General features: G+C 43.7%; 1 protein-coding gene across 4 annotated transcripts in view; it reads right to left on the bottom strand.

Annotated features, from left to right (window-relative positions):
• Positions 1 to 254: 254 nt before the first annotated feature.
• PEAR1 (platelet endothelial aggregation receptor 1) overlaps positions 255 to 22,284 on the bottom strand; it is a 93,515-nt gene continuing 71,485 nt past the window's right edge. For 3 of the 4 annotated variants that reach the window (XM_088449637.1, XM_088449635.1, XM_088449636.1), the window contains exons 15-25: positions 21,801 to 21,929; positions 19,458 to 19,586; positions 18,823 to 18,951; positions 16,588 to 16,716; positions 11,671 to 11,799; positions 11,090 to 11,308; positions 6,519 to 6,634; positions 6,298 to 6,427; positions 5,914 to 5,970; positions 2,262 to 2,465; positions 255 to 964 (exon numbers count right to left, since the gene is read on the bottom strand). In XM_088449637.1, coding sequence (XP_088305763.1) covers positions 798 to 964; positions 2,262 to 2,465; positions 5,914 to 5,970; positions 6,298 to 6,427; positions 6,519 to 6,634; positions 11,090 to 11,308; positions 11,671 to 11,799; positions 16,588 to 16,716; positions 18,823 to 18,951; positions 19,458 to 19,586; positions 21,801 to 21,929 — 1,538 coding nt within the window. In that variant the 3' untranslated portion in view covers positions 255 to 797. Of the gene's footprint in view, positions 965 to 2,261; positions 2,466 to 4,785; positions 4,867 to 5,913; positions 5,971 to 6,297; positions 6,428 to 6,518; positions 6,635 to 11,089; positions 11,309 to 11,670; positions 11,800 to 16,587; positions 16,717 to 18,822; positions 18,952 to 19,457; positions 19,587 to 21,800; positions 21,930 to 22,284 lie in introns of those variants that run through there. The other variant, XM_088449638.1, reaches the window with a different exon arrangement.

Here is a 22,284-nt window from a genome sequence, read left to right as displayed (position 1 = left end):
TCTTTTTTTAATGACCAGCATATATTAAGTGCAGTTTGGGATTTTCACAAGATCTTCTGAATTTCAGCTATGCTCTTTACAACCAAGGCAGACATTTTTATCATAAACTCCTGTTTTACAATTAGTCTTGATTACTAGTAATACCTAGAAAAAAAATTATGTACACATCGCTTATAAGTGCCCAGGAAATTTCCACCACATTTTCTTCAACCCTGGTTCAAACCCCAACCCCCCCCCCCCCACCACCATAAATGAATGAATGAATTTTCATTTATTCAATGTTAACAAAAGTTGTCTTGGCCATTCCGGTAAGGCAATTGCCTGCAGCTACTTGTTTCTACTTTTTAGGAAGCAACGATCCACATGCTTGAAGATGGCATTGTTTGTGTGTATACAAAAATACAGTCTGAATATCCATTATTACTTTTCCCATCTCAAATATATGTTAAACAACATAATTCGGAAAGACTTCCTAAAGAATGCTCCAAAGTCTAGGAGTTCCTTTTCCCAGATTAGATGTCCACATGCATGGTCTTCTGCTTCAGAAGCTGCTGTAGATGCCTTCAGACAGATACGCTACATCTTTCAGGGAAACCAGTCTCCAACTCCCAAACTTATATTTACATCTGTGCAGTTTAAATAGAAACCAGTCCTTTGCTCCATCTCTATTGTACCCAACCAGAACCATTATTTTGTAAACAAAAAGCGATTTCACAGATCATGAAGACAATTCCAGCTTGAGCTTTAACGGTGTTGTTCCACAAGGACCAAGAAAGGATATTCCACAAGAGGTTCTCTCAACAGGCTTTCCGCTTTGCTACAGGAGATGGGGGATACTGTCGTACTGGTGGCATGTCGTAGTGGCTGGGAATATGGCTGTTTTTCGGAGAGTCGTAGTGGTTTGTTGGGAGACTGTTACGAGGGGAACTGGTGGATGCTGCCCCGGCTCCTAGCACAAAGCTGTCTATAAATAGGAAAATAATTATCTGTTATTTGTATACTTGGCTTAAAGGAACGCTAGAATAAGCAATGGTTCGGTACATATACTTTCTCTTTAATTCATTCATAGGGTTTACAGCCAATGTATATCAAAAACACATTGTAGTTATAAATGTTTTTTTTCTGTGTTTTTGGTTAATTGCTTTTGACAAATGCTCAGAGATGTGAAGGTTACCAAGGGTACAAATGTGTGGTGTTGTGATTTTGGTTAGGCAGAACGAGATATAGTGCTGACTGAGTGTTTGATGGCATTGCTTACATTTTCCAAATAGAGGCCCCACCCCAATGCCCACATTGAAAACCAATATAAAAAAAAAATTGGTGCATAAAATGACAATAATGCACCAACAATTTATAGAAATGTAAATATCTTTATTTCAGCAACAGTGATTTTTTCCATGAGTAATATTACTTTATTTGCACAATCAATAGCTCATACATTATAGATCTATGATGTATAGTGAATATATGATCCCTCCTCACTAGCCTGTGCCACACATTCCACCCTCATCACCAGCCTGTGGTCCACATGCCCTTACTTGTGCACAACATAACCCCCTCCTTAACTCATAGTGCCTCATGTTAATTGTGCCCAATTCAGCAACCAGTATCACAAATACCCTCTCCTCACCTACTTTGCCTTACATGCCTCCTCCTCACTAGAATGCTCCCCACATTGCTCTCCTCTCGCCTACTTATAACCTTTATGCATCTCCTTAACCACTTGTGTCCTACATGCCCATTCTCACTCCATTGCTCCTTAGATACCCACTCATCTGCTTGTGCCTCACATGCCCGCCTTACCATCTGCTTGTGCATCACATGCCTTCCTCCTCGGCTGCAATCTTTGTACCATGTCACTGAGGTAGTCATACCACCTGGTGTCCTTAACAGGGAGGGGGACTAGCCACTAGTATTGGGGTGAGTGACAGCAGGGACATAACTGAACACAGTTCCTGTGCCTGAAATAAATTAATTTTAGGTTCCCAGTCCACTCTAGCCCTTGTAAGACAATACGTAAAATAGTAACGCCAAGCAGATTGCCCATAACACACTGAAATACTGTGTGGCACTATGACCATAACATCTGGACCAAGATCTTGTGGCAACAAAAAGCCTAAGCAAAAAATTAGAATACACTGTAGATCAACCTTCTGTTTCAGCATGTAAAGAAAGATCTACAATTGTCAAGGAACCTACAAATCATAAATTATCATCGACTAAACTCCTTGATATAGTCTGAGGCCTTCTACAGATCTTACCTTGCTCCTGTGAGTCCACCTGGTACATGGCGTCTTCATCAAAGAGTCCGATCTCTGCATAGGACATCTCTCGATGGACTGGGGACTTCATCTCCATGTAGTTCCCCTCTGAGGTTTTGGACATCAACATTGGGATGTCTTTAATTGTCGCATAGGGATTCTCACTGTTCAAGGAGCTATTACTAACAGAATTTTTCACATACTCTGGGGGAAAAACAAACAATATGTCCATGTTATTCGCATTGTATTTGTTTTCAGATCTCTATAAATTTGTATCGCTGGACTTCTTGTTCACAATGACAATATTTCAATAACTTATCCTCTGTGCTCCCATTGGGCTGCCTGGGAACTTTAGCATTTTACCAACAAAGCCTCAGGAGGACAGACTCGGGCGTACAGAACAAAAAGGGAGGGGAGAAATGTAAGCGCTTTAACAAAAAAAAACAAAAAAAAAAAACACAGCGAAAGCAACAAACGAACAAGAAAAGATGCAAAGGGATGGCACCCTGTATCCCCCACAGGACTCAGAACATGGTATTTTGTACAGCCATATTAAATTCTTTTCTCATTCATCCTGTGGGACACTAAGGCAGAAAACGTTCAGCAGTTGTGACCCAACATCCTTGGCATTTTTGAAATCTGTAAAGTTTTGCGAAGGTTTGCACTGAAGACTCAGTGGCTGTCTTGGTGCAGAGCTGCCTAGGGGGCACTCACCAATCTAGGGTACCCAAACTGTGAGGACACATTCCACCAGAGGAGCAACAAGTCATCCATCCTGTGCATTTCCCTGGTCCTATTGACATAGATCCTCAGTGTCCTGGCAACATGAAAAGAGCCTTCTTCACCGGAGGTAATATTTTAGACCACCTTAGGGCTGTTCTTAAAACCAAATCTATACCTTTCTTTCATGGACACGAGCTGAAATAATTTGAACCTACAAGACAGAGCCCCAGCTCAGAAACTCTTCTAGCTGTGGAGATCGCAAACATAAAGGCAGTTTTCCATGTAAGGAACTTTAACTACACTGTGTTTCGGGATGAGATCCCAAGGAGCTACTAAGGGGAGGGAGGGGGGGGGGGGGAGGGGGATGTATTTGAGGCTGTACATGTATATCCCTGTAAGAAGGTCTGCATTTCATGGTTTTCTCTCAGAGAAAACTGCTCTTTTACCTGATGGTTGGGTAATGACCACTGAGTTTTATATAGACTTCCAAACAGTCTTGCAGAAATACCAATAGTGAACAGTAGCGGAGGTGAACTCTGGTGAAGGAAGGGGCCTTGACTTAACAGATGTGGTCTTGGTGGCTGATGCTATGCTAGGTCCTCTGCTAAAACCTTCTTGGCCTGTCTGTTCTCAGGATCACCTTAACACCCTTTCTTTTTACCAATCTGAGCATCTGTAGAAGCATTGCCACAGAAGACAACAGGTAGATCAGACAGAAGATCATCATGGCATCTTTCAGAAACGCCTGCAAATACCTCATCCTGGATCTGAAAATCACTACCTTTGCGGCTCAACTGAGATGTCATCATGTTGACAACTGGTCATCCACAATCTGCTGGAGGACTTTCGGATAAAGGGAACCATGCCACGGGTCTCTCATGAAGAGTATATCTGCTGAGATAATCTACTTCCCAGTTTTGTACCCATTGGATGAACAGCACTACAGCAGCTGGAATATTTTGTTCTGCTCAACACATGATCCTCTGTCTCCCTCATAGCCAGGGCACTCCCTCTGAGTAATTTATGTAAGTCAAAACTGTGGCATGGTCCGACTGGATCTTGATGCTCCTTTCCTTGGCAAAACTGGCATCCGCTGATCAGAGCATTGAAAACTGCTCTGAGCTCCAACAAATTTGTCCAAAGATCCTGTAAATGGAGCTAAAGAGTGACGGACCCCAAGCCTCCGTTTGCCAATGGCAGATACAATTGTCCAGTGCTAGATAGAGAACAGACCATCCCTGTTTTGTGTCACCTCTCAGCCAACAGGGCAATAAACGCACACTTGGAGATAGTCTGAAGTGCCGGTTGGTGAGCTGCTGTTGAAACTTTTCCTATATTGAAATTAGCTTGATGCACCCATCAATGGAATGTTGCAAATTGTACTCCTTTGAAAAGTAGACAATTTTTCTCATCACCATCATGCACCCACTGACACCTGTCTGCTAACCACCAAGGACTTCACCACGTCATTTAAGAAAATAATGGTCTTCTCTACTGATGACTAAACAGAAGCCACAGGAAGAGCATCTACTGCTGAGATGTCAGATGGAATTTCAAGGTTGAATTCATTTAAAGAAATCCAAAGATCTGGGATGTTTCCAAAACACAAACCTACTGCAGGGCTGGGGAGATAATCTTGAACAGCAGACTGTCCAGGTAAGGGATGATGTGACCCCTCATGAATTTGAGAAGGCAAGCCACCACTATCAAAATCTTTGTAAAACACCCTTGGGTTTATCGACAAGCTTAGGGGCACGGCTTGAAACTGATGGAACATCGACTAATCTGGGAGGGATCCCAGTGCCACCTCAGATCACCGGTGTCCTTGAATACCATGAACCCATCCTGTTGGATGACTGACCCCAAGAACTCCATCTTGGACCTGTCCACATTCAAGAGAGCATTTAGAAAATATCAGGTTCAGTATAGGAAAAAGGAACCATCAAGTTTAGGAAATGTAATAATTGCTCCTGCTGAAATAAGGGATTAGATGGTTTACCATAGGGCAAAACATTTTGTATTGTCTCCAGAAAGACTGGTGGTGAGAAAGCACCTGGGTGCAGTCTAGAGGAGCTCTATAATATATCCCCGACTTACAATGCCTCTCACACAGCGATTTGTGGCAGATTTGAAGTACTGGTCCCTGAAGAGAAGCAAAACCACTCTCCAGAGGAGTACCCAGGGGGGCAGCCTTGTCATGTTGTAGCTTGTTACAGGGCTAGGTAGCTGGAAGCTGAGCTGCTCAAACCAGTTTGCTCCTCATGGGGGCAACAGAGAGGCAGAGTAGTGGCAGTAAGGTCTGACTCATCGCCTTCCTGTAGAGACAATAGCAGCGAAACCCAAGACCATGAGGTTTGGGGACATTAACAGGGAGAAAAGAAATGTTTTGCTCTGTGGTCTGGGAAACCACTTTATCCATTTCTGGACCAAAAATAACCTCTACACAAGTATGGGAGGGACTTAAGGTGACTTTTGGACACAGGGTCTACCTTCAAAGTACCGAGTCAGAGGGCATGGAGTGCCAAGACTGCCAGTAATTAAATTCTAGTCCCAGCATCCCCCGGATATTCTCCAACAGAGTTAGAAAAGCAATTTTGCTCTGTTCTATTCCACATGCTGAACCAATTGTTATGACCACCTTTCCTCCACGTTGTGGACACAAGCCAGAAGCTGAAATGGGTCTGAGGGGAGACCCCTGCCAGGGAGTCAATTAACCAATCCATGCTATCCCGTTAGCATGTTTGTACGTCTTTCATGATTTATATGCCAGGTTCTGTACCGGTTTCTTCATGTATATAGGCGTTCTAATTGTCTTTCAGTGCAGAGTGTGGCTTACACATACACACAATCACCCTGACTAGAGAATGACTTGTAGAGATTATCAGGCCATTTAACCTACAATTATTGACAGTGTCCATTGAATACTCACCGTTTCCACTATTAAAGTGAACCCCAACACTGTAGCTTCTGTCAATGCAATATCTCCCTGCAATCAAAATAACATGCTATTATATGAATTGTCAAGAACATTGACTCCCGTCATTCTGGAGCACGATGGGAGGGCAGTTTGCCCTTATACCGTAGAGCTGTGTACTGTATAATGGGAGGCCACAAAGGATGGAGGCTGTAGAAGCTTGGCAAATGACCATTGAAATTCCCATTATAAGGTTGATTGGCTTATCAAGCAGATAATGAAACAGCATTAGCAAGTGCTATATTTGTACCATAAAAGTCTACATTGAAAAAAAAACAAAAACGTGAATTGTGGGAAACCTTTTCAAAGAAGGTGGTCGTGCATTGAAATTCCATGTACCTTTGTGACTCATAGGCACGCCCTGATGTTTCCAGTCAGCTGGTAAGGTGGCATTGTGTTCCGGGCTGTAGACACTCATCCTTTCCCTCTCTGCGTTCATCACATTGGAGAAATGTGGATTGCAATTAGTCTATAGAAAAACATAAATTACCACCATGTAGAAACAAATATTGTAATACCCAGTTGATACAACTTCCCATAATACACTATCTCAGAATTACCTTTTTAGAACCTGGTCTGTCCGGGTTGCTGGGCACCGGTGGTGGGATGGGACCACACTGCGACAGCGTATGGTAGCTGGGGTTAGTGTAATAGTGCAAATAGCCGGAAGGCACATCTATAAATACAAAATATGAGTAATTATAAAGATACTGTATTCAAATCACTCAGAACAGAAATAGATATTACATACTGGGGAAGCATGATATCCTGTATTCTTTCAGCCTAATAATCTTTAAAATACAGAATTGCAAGAGCCAGTGTTTCCTATTTTATAGCTGATTTAGTAGATTTGAATATTAAATCATTCACATTTTGCTCTTTGTACTATGTGGTGATCACTAGGTTTCGCTCTGTATTGTGTGCTGGTCAGTAGAGTGGTCACTGATAGTCACAAGGGTTCTCTATTGTTTGGCGATCACTAGGGCTCTCTCTATATTGTGTGGCGGTCATAAGAACTGTCTATTGTATGGTGGTCACAAGGATTCTCTTTATTGTGTGGTGTTCAGTAGGGTGCTTTCTGTGATGTGTGGCGGTCAGTAAGGATGGTGCTTTATGTATTGTGTGGTGGTCACTAGGGTGCTCTGTATTGTCTGATGATCACTATAATGCTGAATACTAGTTCAATGGGGCTGGGAGATGCATTTGATTAACAAACTTTACAGATATTTTCTTGGCTATGTATTACTACACCCACCATAGAGAAACTACAGCCGCACGGTTTTCACCAATGCCATATTTCTGTTGTGCATTGCTGGTGTATTGGTAGGAGAGCTTGGGTTACTTTCTTGTGTTTGCCTCCCTGGCCAACATTTGTCAGCCCAAAAATGTCAATGAGCATGGGCGTAACTACTATAGGTGCGAGGGGGGGGGTGCAACTGCTATGGTGCTAAAGTTACATGTGTTCTATACATTTGGCACCATTGGGTGGTACATAGGGGCCCTTATAAACTTTATTGCTAAGGGATCTTTACATACCTAGTTACGCTGTTGTCAACGAGCAACCATAGATTTTCCCTGAGAGCTTAGGCAGACTGACTATGTAATATAAAGTACATTTAATGTGTGTATGATGTGTCCTGTACTGTGTCCACTTATTGCTCAGCTTTCCATATTCCATGTAACTACACATTTTACAAACAGGACCTAACATTCCAGCAATGTCCTGTCCACTGCCTGCTCCATTTCTACCGTCCATTCCTCTCACTGGGGTAGTAGTCACCATCTTGATGCAGACAGAATGCTGGCGGACAGAATCCAGGCACCGGAATCCCAATGGCTGCAATCCCGATGGGGAGAATTAGGTTTAGGGACTAGAGTGTTAGGCTGCGGGAGGGGAGGGTTAGGTTGCAGGAAAGGTGGGTTAGAATACTCACCTGCTTGCTTCGGGATTTCCATTGTCGGGATTACGATGCAGAGATTCTGCCAGTCGACATCATCAGCGCCAGTATAGTGTACCCAACCCCTCACACCTCCTCCCTCCATTCCGTCTCTACCCCTCCTCCTTTCCCACCGTAACATCTCTGCACAGAGGAGGAATCATCTCTCCTGTCTGAGCAATAGGGGAAAGCTGAATTTTCCGCTCACTGCTTCCCACAGGAGAGCAGAGTTGTCCAGCTGTATGGCGATGTAGTAAAAAAAAAAAACGACAGTTCCTGGAGCTAGTAAACACGGATAATTTATAATAAATACTTTTAGTATGTATTCTTTCAATTAATACCTGCTGCGAGTAAAGGGGCCTATCCATTAGCAGATCTTTCTCTACGATGAAAGACAAAATATTTGTCCCTTGAAAATCCCTGGGGCTGCGGTGACAGATATCCGTCATGTACATGACAGATTTTTGCAAACGACGAACGATATTGCATGACATCATTCAGGGAGTGGATTTTTTTTAATGTTTCTATTCATTTTCATTAAAAATATCGTTCGTCGTTTACCGCTTATAAACTGACAGATATTTCTAATAGCGATCAGCGATAATTGACCAACATGTTGGAGACTAAAGACACAATTTGTAGGCCGCGGGAGTGCGCATCTGTCATCGTTCAGGGCCTATCCATGACAGATAAATTGAACGATATATCGTTCAAATGTATCTGCTAATGGATAGGCCCCTTAAATGTGGTCTAGTTAAGACCCAAATTGCACTTAATTAGCAAAATTAAATAAGCCTCCTGTTCAATTAATGGAGAGCAGAACTCACTAAAACAGATTTAAATACCATTTATTAGTACCAGCGCAGTTATTGTTCCAATTGTTCCTAGAGGCATTGTGCCATTTGGGTCCTAACCAGACCACATTTACTTGCAGCAGGTATTAATTAATTGAAAGAATTTGATTAGAATAAATACACTTAGTATGTATTGTGTTTACTTGTGCCAGGAACTGTAGTTTACTACATCGCCACGTTTCTTTTTGTATATAGTTGTTCCTAGGCTGCTGTATTTTCTATTGAATTTCAACAAATTCCTAAATATAGTAGTTTGATTTGGTGACATAAGTGTTTGCTCTCCATTATGGCAGAATTTAAAAGCAATTACGATAGATACAAGCAGAGCTGTAACTAGACTTTTTGGTGCCCTGTGCCAGAAAGAGCATAGGCGCCCCACTCATTTTTCAAAGGGACATAATGCACCCGAAAAAGGGGAATGGCCTCATGGGGAAGGGCCAGGGAAGAGATAGGAGAGGCCAGGAGATGCTGGGGATGAAATAAGAGGAAGCTACAAGCAAGAATGATTATAAACATAATTTTGACAGGCCCAACAGCGCCCCCTGGCCTGTGGTGCCCTGTGCCATGGCACCGGCCGCACTACCCTAGTTACGGCCCTGGATACAAGTCCCGTCTATTTTTTCTGACACCTATAACTGAGAGATACAGATGATATAGTTCACAATAGTAACCCTGACATGAACAAACTATTCTTCTGCAGCAATCCAAGTACCCGGCATACGGCTTCCCGCAGCGTGGCCTCACCACTATTGGGCTGTATAAATAAGAGGTTTAAGTCAGACTGCAAATTCAGCTAGTCAGAGAGATGTAGTGCCCACACATACTGGGACGCCAGTATTATATGGCCTTTGTTCATAGCAGCTACTAAATGCTTAATTGACCTGCCGAAGTTATTCTGAAATTAGCAACATATTGCTACATGGTGTTAGTACACCACAGACTTGCTAACCTAGTAATTGGATGTAATATAGGACTCTTGAAAGTACAGCTTTTTTCAAGCCTTTTCCTATAATATGCATGTGGATATATTTTTAATATGGTTTTTATGTTCTTTTGATTTTATTTGTCTCACAAATCTAAGATTGGATACATAATAAAAACTTCCATTTAGCAAAATTACATAAACCAGCGCAGTAATTATTGTTTGAATTGTCTAGCTCAGAGGTTCCCAAAGTCCGCCATTACAGTCCACGTTTTAGGGATATCCATGCTTGAGCACAGGTGACTTAATTAGTACCTCAATCCATTTGATTTAACCATCTGGACTCAAGCTTGGATATCCCTAAAACGTGGACTGTAATGGCGGACTTTGGGAACCTCTGGTCTAGCTGCATGTCTCATCTTCTAGGGTCTGTGTGCTACAGATCGTGCATCCGCTTTGCCTGTACCCTCCACCACCATGTGCTGGATTGGAGGTGTAATAGGCCTTGCAGAAAGCAGATACTGCTCTGGGCCTTTGTCTGGAGCCATATGGTCTGACAAGCTACATTTCTGGAGAGCAGAGCAGGGATTGGGTCACTTTCATGCCTATTATACTAGCGGGTAGGTTTATCTGGCCATAGTGGTGCATTGTGTTTCACCTAAAGAACCTAGTTATTGAAAGTTTGTTGAACCTTGTTGCCATTTGGCTAAAATGTTAAGAAAAGGTAAAGCACTTATTCAAGTGTAGTCTTTACCTACTTTTGTTTGATCCACCTACCAGTGCAATGTTATGCCTTCGAAGTGTGACAGGCTCCACCTACTAGTGTGACAGGCTCCTCCCCTATCACTGCGACAGCCTACTATTGCATGTTGTAGGAGCTGGCTAGTGTATATTTGTACTAACATCTCCTATTATTGTGTTGTCTCTACCTAGCTTCCCACCCCCGTGAGGCCATTTTCAGATTTCCTTTTTCCAGGGCCATTATAAGTTCCCAAATTCGCTAGGGCACACCTCGGTCCTCAGGACCCCAAAACAGTGCATGTTTTCCAGGTTTCCTCACAGAATCACAAGTGAAATAATTAGCTCCACTTGTGCATCTTAAAATGTGTCAGTGAGTAAAGAATACACCTGTCCACCTGCTGGGTGACCTGGAAAACGTGAGGACAGAGTTTGAGAACCACTGATCTTGGACCACAAAAATACCATGGTAATTTGGCCATTTGCCATGTTAAACCTGTGCCAGAAGGGCCTCAAATTCTCACCCATTTCAATTATAGCCATTATATTTCTTATATAAAAAAACTTTACCTGTATCATCTTCTACTGGAGGGGAAGCACATTGCCTATGGGCCCCCCACAATGTTTTCTAGACCACTATCACTTTTTTTCATAAGTTACCAATTTACAGCGCAGATTACCTGGCACTTCATATTCAGAGCTGACCGGCCTGGTAGCGATATAAGCCACAGTTCTGTTGCGGCTGTCTTTGTCTTTTTGCCAGTGTCGGTACGCAAGAAAGAAAGCAATTAGCGCCACCATCAGGATGACTAAGGCAATGATGCCAATCATGGGTCCAATAGAATCAGTGCCCGCAGGGGCCTTTGGAACCATTGTGAATGGGACATCCACACTGGGAGCTGGGTACAAAGAACACTGTAATGAGTCACGATACTGCATCCATTTAAATACATTTAGTAATGAACTGCTCCCTCATTATACCACCACCTCGCTTACAGCAAAGTACTAAACCCATTGCATCTCATCCTCCTTTATAATGCCTTCTTGCTTACAGCCAAGTATATATCCTGCACCCAAGAGGATTCAAATATATAAAACAAGCTTTCTGCATAGGAGCCAGAGCGGAAAAGAACTAGTAGTCCGGTCAATTACTGCACATCTGAGACATGACCAGTGGAAGAAACAGTGATCTCTTAGCAATTTACATTTCTAATTCCTTCAGTCACTAACCAGTCAGCCATCTACCATCCAGCTTCCATACCTCTCTCACAACGTGTGCCGGACCAGCCAGCCTCACACTGGCACTGACCAGTCACGTGGTCGCAGGTGGCATTGTGTAGACAGTCACAGACCTGGTAGCACATCAACCCGTAGGTCCTAGGAGAGCATCCTGCAGACAGAGAAGAGAGTGGTCACAGCAATTTGTACTAGGACACAAGGGAATACTGTATGAACTTAGAATATGTAAATCAACGTATAATGGGATGGAACTATCCTCTTTATAAATTAAAGGGCCATTAACCCTTAAATGCAAAATGCTTTATCTTCAAAACCTGTAAGTATTGGGAAACAGACTAATGGAGCATACACATGGTCAAATTTGTCAGATCTGTCAGATGAACGATTTTACCAAAGATTTGAACGATTCCATTCATTTTAATGCAGTCAAAAATCGTTCAAACACATCAGATGTCAGATATCGTTATCTGACCATCGGGAACGCGCATCGTTCATCTGACAGATATGTCAGATAGGTCAGAGTTTCCTTCAGATATGAACGATTTTTTAAATACTTATCGTTCAGATCTGAAGAAAAATCTGACCGTGTGTATGCACCATTAAGTCTTACCTATCATTCTCTAAGTAACAATCCTGATGGAATGTTCAGTTTCATTGCTCTTACTGTAAAAGAACCTTTTTACAGCTGGAGATACAGGCTTCTCACTAAGCTTTGGCTGGAGATAAAGGGGTCTATTTACTAAGCTTTGTTAGGAGATAAAGTGAATGGTGATAAGGTACCAGCCAATCAGCTCCTAACTGCCATTTTTCAAACAGCCTGTGACATGGCAGTTAGGAGTTGATTGGCTGGTACTCTGATTGGCAGCGTGCAAGTGCAGATGGGTGCTTACTACATCATTCAGGGGCCTATCCATCATAACTAAACTTTCTCTGGAGGTAATTAGGTTTAGAACTGGCATGGAGTTCTACCTAATTACCGGAGGAATTAATCATTCCTCCTCCCTGTAACTATCTATTCCAAAAAGGCATCATTGTTGCGATGACAGCTTTTCGGGACATGGATAGTTATCCCTGTCTGCTCTAACTTACTGCAGCTGTAATCAGTGCTGCACATGTGCTGTTACATCTGTAAAACCAGCACATGCGTAGCAATGCCTACAGATGCGGTAAGTTTGTGTCCCCCCCTCCGCTAACCTGCCCCCCTCCCCCGCGTCCAGCACTTACCTGCCCACGCAGCATCCTCCGGCTCCGTCTGCTATGCTGTCATGTGGTCTCCCAGCAGCACACAAAGTTTAGAAGGGGAATAAAAAAAAAATTTTTTTTTTCTAAACCGTACTGTGTTCTGCTGGGAGACCACATGACTGCATAGCAGACGGAGCCAGAGGAGAGACCAGAGCGCTGGAGGGAGACGCCGGGGGACCTGCACACGCTGACACAGGTAAGCGTTACCTGCTATTCGCACATAATTTTCGGAATTTGATGAATACCATAATTTCCATATCCCCATACGAATGTACTAATGTATGGGGAGTGTGGAAATTAACGCAGGGGGACTTAGCAAGGAGATATCAGTGATCTCTCCTTGCCAAGTCTCTTCATGAATACTAAAATAACATTATTTAAAGGAAAATGTCCTTAAAAACGTTATTTTAGTGTTGATGAATAGGCCTCTCAGGCACATAAATATGCTGAGAGTGTTGAAGCATTTTTATTTTATGTGGTTTTTTTGTGTACAACGTGCGGTTGTTTCTGCTGTATTAGAGAGGTAGTTGCAGTTATGACAAATGCATTTGTTGTACAGTATGTAAGGGAAGAGGTTAAAACATGGGCACATTTTGGGCGTGTGGGTCTGTGGTGCGTTCCTATTATAAATCTGGTGTATGTGCACCATTTGCAGATCACAATATGGGTGACAATTATAATTTTTCCATGAACTTTAAAGGTGTAGTTTACAGCCATTTTGTACCCATCAGCTCCTAAATCAGTTTTCTTCCATCTGCAAAGGGTAAGCCAGTGTCCTCTTCAGGGAACTTAACCTGGGTACACAATTGGATGACGAACGATATATCGCGAGTGCAGCAACAGGAGAGTACACCTGATATGGTGAAATGGAGTATATTTATAATTATTCTACCTTTGTATCATGTGTATATTTATTTTAGAGTTGTTTTAATTTTGTGTTGACCATATGAAATGTTTTATACACAATATTTATTCTAAAATAAATGAAAGTGGTAATTTTCAATTTATATGCAGTGCATCCGGAAAGTATTCACAGCGCTACACTTTTTCCACATTTTGTTATGTTACAGCCTTATTCCAAAATTAATAAATTTAATTTTGTCCTCAAAATTCTACACACTATACCCCATAACATGTAAAGTTTTTTTTTTTTTTAGATTTTTGCAAATTTAATAAAAAAAAAACCACCAAAAAATAAAAATAAAAAATCACATGTACATAAGTATTCACAGCCTTTGCCATGAAGCTCAAAATTGAGTCTTGAGGCACAAATCTGGGGAAGGGTACAGAAAAATATCTGCAGCTTTGAAGGTCCCAATGAGGACAGTGGCCTCAATCATCTGTAAATGGAAGAAGTTTGGAACTACCAGGACTCCTCCTAGAGTTGGCCGGCCGTCTAAAATGAGCGATCGGGGAGAAGGGCCCTAGTCAGGGAGGTGACCAAGAACCAGATAGTCACTCTGTCAGAGCTACAGCATTCCTCTGTGGAGAGAGGAGAACCTTCCAGAAAGACAACCATCTCTGCAGCAATCCACCAATCAGGCCTGTATGGTAGAGTGGCCAGACAGAAGCCACACCTTAACAAAAAACAAAAAACAAAAAAAGCACATGGCAGCCCGCCTGGAGTTTGCCAAAATGCACCTGAAGGACTGACCATTAGAAACAAAATTCTCTGGTCTGATGAGACAAAGATTGTACTCTTTGGCGTGAATGCCAGGTGCTATGTTTGAAGGAAACCAGGCACCGCTCATCACCAGGCCAATACCATCCCTACAGTGAAGAATGGTGGTGGCAGCATCATGCTGTGGGGATGTTTTTCAGCAGCAGGAGCTGGGAGACTACTCAGGATAGAGGGAAAGATCAATGCAGCAATGTACAGAGACATCCTGGATGAAAACCTGCTCCAGAGAGCTCTTGACCTCAGACTGTGGCGACGGTTCATCTTTCAGCAGGACAACGACCCCAAGCACACAGCCAAGATATCAAAGGAGTGGCTTCAGGACAACTCTGTGAATGTCCTTGAGTGGCCCAGCCAGAGCCCAGACTTGAATCCGATTGAACATCTCTGGAGAGATCTGAAAATGGCTGTGCACCGACGCTTCCCATCCAACCTGATGGAGCTTGAGAGGTGCTGCAAAGAGGAATGGGCGAAACTGCCCAATGATAGGTGTGCCAAGCTTGTGGCATCATATTCAAAAAGACTTGAGGCTGTAATTGCTACCAAAGGTGCATCAACAAAGTACTGAGCAAAGGCTGTGAATACTTATGTGCATGTGATTACTTAGGTGATTGTTTTGTAATTAAATTTGCAAAAATCTAAAACCAAAAAAAATTTTACACGTTGTCATTATGGGGTATTCTGTGTAGAATTTTGAGGACAAAAATGAATTTATTCCATTTTGGAATAGGGCTGTAACATAACTAAATATTGAAAATGTGAAGCGCTGTGAATACTTTCCGGATGCACTGTATACTCTTGAGCACCATCTCTATTTTTTGCCATTTTTTTAGTACACTTGATATGTCTGAACAACGTTGTTCACAGACATATCAAGTCATCCCTGCAGCACAGCTGATAGATGTACAGATATTATATCTGGATGATCTGACTGTACAGTCGACCAGTCAACTACACTGGTCACAGCGATGTGTGTTCCTCCACAGCCAGCCATTGGATGGGCATCGGAAAGCTGCATTCAATGACTGGCAACAATTGAATTCCCGCTATTCAATGGAAAAAATACTTCCAATGAATCTGAAACATCGATGGTTGCTAACCATCGCCTTCCGATGTCCAACCCTACAAAGACATCAGGGTTGGACTGGCCCACAGGGGAAACCCCCGGTGGGCCCCAATGCCTGAGGGCCCACCCCCTCCTCTAGGGATCAGTTTCCAGACTGTGCACTTGAATTATACATTATATATAGTTCCCGCTAGGCTGTTTCAGCGGGGCGCCATGCCATGCCCTGCCCCATTTCTAAAGGGCAGAAAGCGCCCTGCCCTCCGGCGCAGCGTCCCGCTGAAACAGCCTCCGGGTTCTGTCCCCTCCCACAGGCCGTAGGGTCCCACGGGTGGGGAAAAATGGTGATGCAGTGGTCACCGCCGGTGAATGGATGCAGGGCTCATGCGCCCGGCATCCGTTCAGTGACCGCAGCGCTTGGGGGGGCTGCCCGGCATGTCCCCAAGTGCCGGGCACGTCCCCAAGAGTGATGAATATGGGACGCATCATAAAGACACACCCTCTTCATTGGCCACGTCCCCTTTTCCGACGCCAGACCTAAGGGAACACTAATTATACACAAGTTACATTATACTGCACTGGAATATGGTGTATTTTCTACAATGCATTGATGTTATTAAGCTCTGTGGAGGTTGACCACACCCCCTCTGAATGCTGGCCACACCCCTAAGTATGGGCCACTATAACTGCATTCCCCTGGTGGGAACTTCATGCCCCAATCCGAAACTGACCGACATCACAACTAGGTGGGCATATTTAAATACAGCACATCTAGCTTTAGCAGTCATTCCTCGTATTTAGATCTTCCATACCCCCTTATATATTTAGTTCTCCTTCTCCGCACATTCCAAGTACAGGATATCCTATTGTGAAGGGACACCCAAATGTAATTACATGTACTCTATGTTCCTCTCACTATTACATTGGTCCCCCTTACAACAACTGTCTTTACTCACTTTTATCACAAAAGTACCCATAGTATCCGGGCAGACAGCTGCATTTCCCGGTTATGTGGTCACACGTCTCTCCGTTCTTACATCGGCACTTGCTCATGCAGTTCACTCCATATGACCACAGGGGGCAGGCTATGCGCAAGAAAACATAAGGCTTGACATGAAACATTCACAGCACTGGTAGTGATAGCACTTCATACGTACATCCCAAACACGTGACGCTTATATATCCTCTCACAATTTGTCATTCTTAAGGGTATATTTTCTAAAGTGAGAGTTTTTAGAAGTGGAGATGTTGCCCATAGTTGTCAAAAAGATACAACCTTTGCTGTGACTTCCTAACAATGGCGTCTGTGTCGGACGCCCAAGTCCCTAGATATTACAGAACCCTAAAGTCTTCCACCACACTATCTACAATAGTGATCGGGGGCACCACAGGAGAGTGCCTCCTAAAATCTACTATCATTTACCATCATTTCCACCGTCTTAAGTGGATTTAAGTCTAGACTATTTCAACTACACCAGTAAACCAACCGCTCAGTCTCTCTTCTATAAAGCGGACTCCTCACCATGAGGCCAATAATCATGGTGTGTTCCGCAAATTTCAAGAGTTTCATGGATGGGTCCCTCGAGGTGAAGTCGTTCGAATACAAGGAGAAAAGCAAGGGGGATAGAACACATCCTTAGGGAGCCCCCCTGTACCAATTGTCCGGACACTCGATATAAACCTCCCAAGCCTAATCCTGCTGCTTCCGGTCCTCCAAAAAAATAACAATCCAACAGCAAGTAACCACTGAGACCCCCAAACTAACAAGTTTGGGATACAACAAACGTGGAACGATTGTGTTGAACGCCGAGCTGAAGTCCACGAACAGTACCCTTGCATATGTTCCTGACAGGTCCAATTGCTGAAGAACATAATGCAATGCCATGTTAACGGCATCTTCTACCGACCTATTTGACTGATAGACAAACTGCAAAGGGTCCAATAGGGGCCATGTAACGTCCTTCAGGTGGATCAACACTAATCGCTTGAACATTTTCATGATCACAGACGTCAGTCACTGGTCTGTAATCATTAAACCCCTTAATGGAGGATATTTTAGGTACTGAACAATCGTGGAAGACTTCCAACAAGATGGGAGCTACACCTGATTCCAGTGAACGATTAAAAATACCCGTAAAAACAGGTGCCAACTACTCTGCACAGATCTTTAGACATGATGGCGATAATCCATCTGGGCCAGAAGCTTTCGTAGACCTCAGGCTTCTGTACAACTTTTCTACCCGTCAGTTGACATATAAATGTAATAAATGTAAACTCCTTCGTATAACACTGAAAGATACCATTTAAATGGATACTCTTGAGGTACCAAGCCTTTAATCTATCGACTAATTCACTAATAATTGTTTTGGAATTTTTGCCATTAGCAGAGAAATGTTACACAAATAAAAAAATTAATTACTAGGTATATAAGAACTCTTTGGTGGCAATTAGCTTGTGCTACTTCTTGCAGCTATTTTTTGGTATTTAATTGGAAAATTAAAGTTAACGTTAATGTAGGGAGACAATAGGGCTTTTGAGTTGGAGATAAGTTTGAAAGTCTTTATTTTTTAAATGTACAAACGTTTGGGTATACCCAATGTGCAAGGGCTGAGACACCCCCACTTTGAGCATCTTTTGACTAAGAGGCTATTAACAGCCTCTTAAGCTTATGAGCAAACATTATGGCCACTAGCTTTCGATTTACCACTTTTAATGGGGTTCTGGGTAGTTTCCCCCCCTCTTTCATGCACATCGCATAGATTGCGCACTGCAGGAATTAACACGCTACATCTGCGTTGGCCACAAATGAATGTATGGAATTGAATTGTGACCTTTATGAAGAAACATTTATGAATTATCAGTGCAAGCAACCGCAGTGTTCTAATGCACCAAAACTGATGCCTGATCAGGGGAGAATGAGAATCCTGTCTGTTCCCTGTGGTTACTGGAAGCCAAGAAAAGATATTTGAAGCAAGTAAGAATAGGCATTTGTAACCCTCCACCTGTATGAAAGCTCGTATATTGTTCCGGCCATATGGTTGTTGCCACGTACGCTATAATGTTGCGCCAATTGTTTAAACAATTACCAATACTATCACCTGGATTGTTGGTCGTCTGTCCATCTATGAAGTGAGACTATCCTGCACACATCTAAACGGAGCGTAGAGAACACAAGGAGAAAGCAGATTTACCTTCAGAACACACCTTCCCGGTCCACCCCGGGAGACAGGTACACGTTCCATCCACAGAACTGCAGTGCCCTCCGTTATGGCAGTAGCAGGTATTGGCACAGTCCTTGCCCCACGTTCCCAGAGAACAGTCTGACCAAAAAAAGTAACAAAAAAAAAAAAAAGTTGTATTACAATGTATTGAATTAAAAACAAACAAAAAAAAAAACAACAACTATGCAGTAGACAAATAAAGCTATGTATAAAGAAATTGAATTAACGGTTTACCATAGAGTAGGCTATATCGGTAATTTGCATATTGACACAACCTCAAAAGACTATTGAAAACATGACAATGTACATTTAGATCCTCCAGCCATTACATCGTATGTCTCTTATACAGTACACTTGCTGCCCTTCTGTTACCTCCAGTGCTCTTTTTCCAGTAAGAGTGTTGTGCTTTGGGTGGTGCCCTGCCTGGAGCCACCCTCTAATGCCAATCCAGCCCTCTATTTATTCTACAGTATATCATATAGGGCCAAAATGTTCTGGGCCAACAAGCTCTTGCTTAGCCAGTATGTAAGGTGATGTCATGGATCATGTGGTTAACAGACAGGCATTTGGATCAGACATGAATAAAGCGTAGAAAGCAGCAATACCTTCAGAACAGGTCTTCCCAGCCCAGCCTGGTAGGCAGTCACACTTCCCATCCACGGGACTGCAGTGCCCCCTGTTATCACAGTAGCAGGTGTTGGCACAGTCCTTCCCCCAATATCCTGGAGAGCAGGCTGAGAATAGAACAATGCAAGGAACCGTTAAATATATAGAGCTTCTATAACGGAGTGCATCGGTTTGCAGGTGCGTTCTACATGGGAGCGAGTATTCTTCTGCTAAAGTCTCCAGTAACGAGATGGTCAACTACTCTAGTGAGCAAAACGGGTCTCCTTCACATTGCTCTCTTGCATATCATTCAACTTGGCAGATCTCTCATTGTTGGATAACTTGAGCTTTCGGACGTGCTCCCATTTTTGTTAACCACTTAGAGTTTTCAGTTGTCCTCTTGGCAGTTTTTATGTCAGGTGTAGCTGAAAAGGTCTCGTTGCTGGAAACTCTTGGGAGAGGAGACTGAAGGGCATTATTGTAATGCAAATCAAATGGGATGGTGTAGATGTAATGTTTAACACCTGTTTGGGAGGGTTGTATGCTGAGGGCAATAGAAAAACAGCCAACGCAACAGGAAACCCCCCAATCCATGGCCTGCTGATGGACTTGTAAACAATCAGAGGTTGGTCCAGGAGAAACCTATTGAGAGAGAGTGTAGCTGGTGGGGAGCGAGTCTGCCGCTTCTAACAATGGAATTAGAATCTTTATATCAAATGTGGAATAGAAAAAAAATAAATAATTAATTCTTAAAAACCTTAGACAAAACGAATGCCAAAACCTTGGCTCAATGTGTTTTTAATTTGTTCTGTCATAAAAGCTTCCAGTGTGGCACATTTTTACTTTCCAGGTCTTCTAGAAATAATTTGCCCCATGCTACATAATGATATTTTTGAGTGACAGCCTGTAAACAGACTCTCTAAGGCCTAGTACTGCATAGATATTAGAACAGGGGCGTTTCTAGAGAGGAGGGGGCCTGTGTGTAGTCTCCGTCACTGGCCCTCTCCTCGCTGTCCGGCGGCCGACAGTGCACTGAGACTGGGCACTAGAGTGTGCCCAGAGTCTATAGCGCATGTGCGGGTCACAGGGAAAATGGCCATGGCGGCCATTTTCCCTGTACTGGGCATGTGCAAAACGACTGGAAAATGAACGCAGAGGCCATTTTCCAGACGTTTTTACAGCGCCAACGCGTGACTCGAGAGGCAAGTATAATATGGGTGCACTCATACATACACCCCTGTATTAGAATTCACCTCAAAGTTCCATTACATCAGCCTTCAGAAGGGCCGGATTAAGGGGGGGGGGCGACAGGGTGGTCGTCCCTGGGCCCCCACACACAGAGGGGCCCCCGGTGGGTTCACCCGCCGCTAGTGTAGACCGCACAGTGAGCGCAGCCACACTACACAGTGACATACACACAGCCGCCAGCGGCAGCTGTGTGTTTGTTACAGCAGCTGATGAGAGTCACACAGACTCATTGGCCGCTGCTTCAACGGAGGGAGCCGGCTGGAGCTCACTTATGAGCTCAGTCTTCCGGCTCCCCCCCCCGGGTGATGATGGGAGAGACGTCATGACGCTGACGTCTCCCCCATACTGCAGGAGAAGAGGAGCCGGAGCGGACAGCGGCGGTCACGTCCGGAGCGGGGATTCAGGTAAGAGGGGTGTGCGTGTGTGTGTGTGTGTGTGTCACTGCATAGGGGGGGCCGCTTCATGGGGGCAATGCATAGGACAACTACTGGCAGCACTGAATAGGGGTGGGCTACTACTGGGGGCACTATATAAGGGGCACTGCATGGGGGGGACCACTACTAGGTCTGGGGGCACTATATAAGGGGCACTGTATAGGGGGACCACTACTGGGGAGTTATATAAGGGGCACTGCATAGGGGGGACCACTATTGTGTCTGGGGGCACTGTATAGGGGGACCACTACTGGGGCATTATATAAAGGGCACTGCATAGGGGGGGGGGGACGACACTACGCTACTGGGTCTGGGCACACTATATAAAGGGGCACTCCTGGGGGCACTGCATAGGGGGACCACTACTTGGGGCACTGCATAAGGGGTATTACTACAGGGGACGGTGGTATATAGGGGCCCCCACAAGTTTGTTACCCAGGGGACCCTACAGACCTTAATCCGGCCCTGGCCTTAAGTCCTGTGCAGTTGTATGGCCACATTACTTCTAATACCCTTATTTACAGTTAGAGGTACATCTGGTATATAAACTAGAAATCTGTTGTAGAAATGTTTAATATACTGCACAGGCAGTGTTATAGGAGCTTCTGCTACTAAGATGGTCGTTCTACCAAGGTCCCCGAGGAGATCTGAGGGACTTACTCTGAGAGCAGTCGTTGCCTTTCCATCCAGGGAAGCATTTACAGGAGCCATCTGTGGCATTGCAGGTAGAGTGGTCGGAGCATTTGCACATAAAGGTGCATCTCTTCCCATACCGTCCTGGAGGGCAGCCTGGAGCAAAAGACAGAACATCACCTTACTGAGCCATCGTCCTAACACTACAGCCCATTACGCACACAGCAGCTGGTACGGTTAGGCAAGGCAACATTAACTTTAGAAATTTTGTTAACATGTCCCAGTAAAACTGTAAAAATGCTGCATTTACAAGTGTCCATTCCTGACCTAGCAACCAGAGTGCTACTGCATTCCACAGTGACAGCTTACAGATGGAGCAGAATTTATATCCCTTGGTGTGACGTGCTTAATTCAAAATATCTCAGTCATTCACATCAACGGATAAAGCACTGGTATGTTCCCAGTCTCTTTCCTCGCCTCATACCTATAAATCAGCTATCGCTTCCTATAA

The sequence above is a fragment of the Taudactylus pleione genome, unplaced genomic scaffold (genome assembly GCF_031769625.1).
Source record: "Taudactylus pleione unplaced genomic scaffold, aTauple2 ptg000490l, whole genome shotgun sequence".
Lineage (NCBI taxonomy): Eukaryota > Metazoa > Chordata > Amphibia > Anura > Myobatrachidae > Taudactylus > Taudactylus pleione.
The sequence above is the reverse complement of the archived record's forward strand: the minus strand, read 5'-3'. Positions and strand labels throughout refer to the sequence as shown.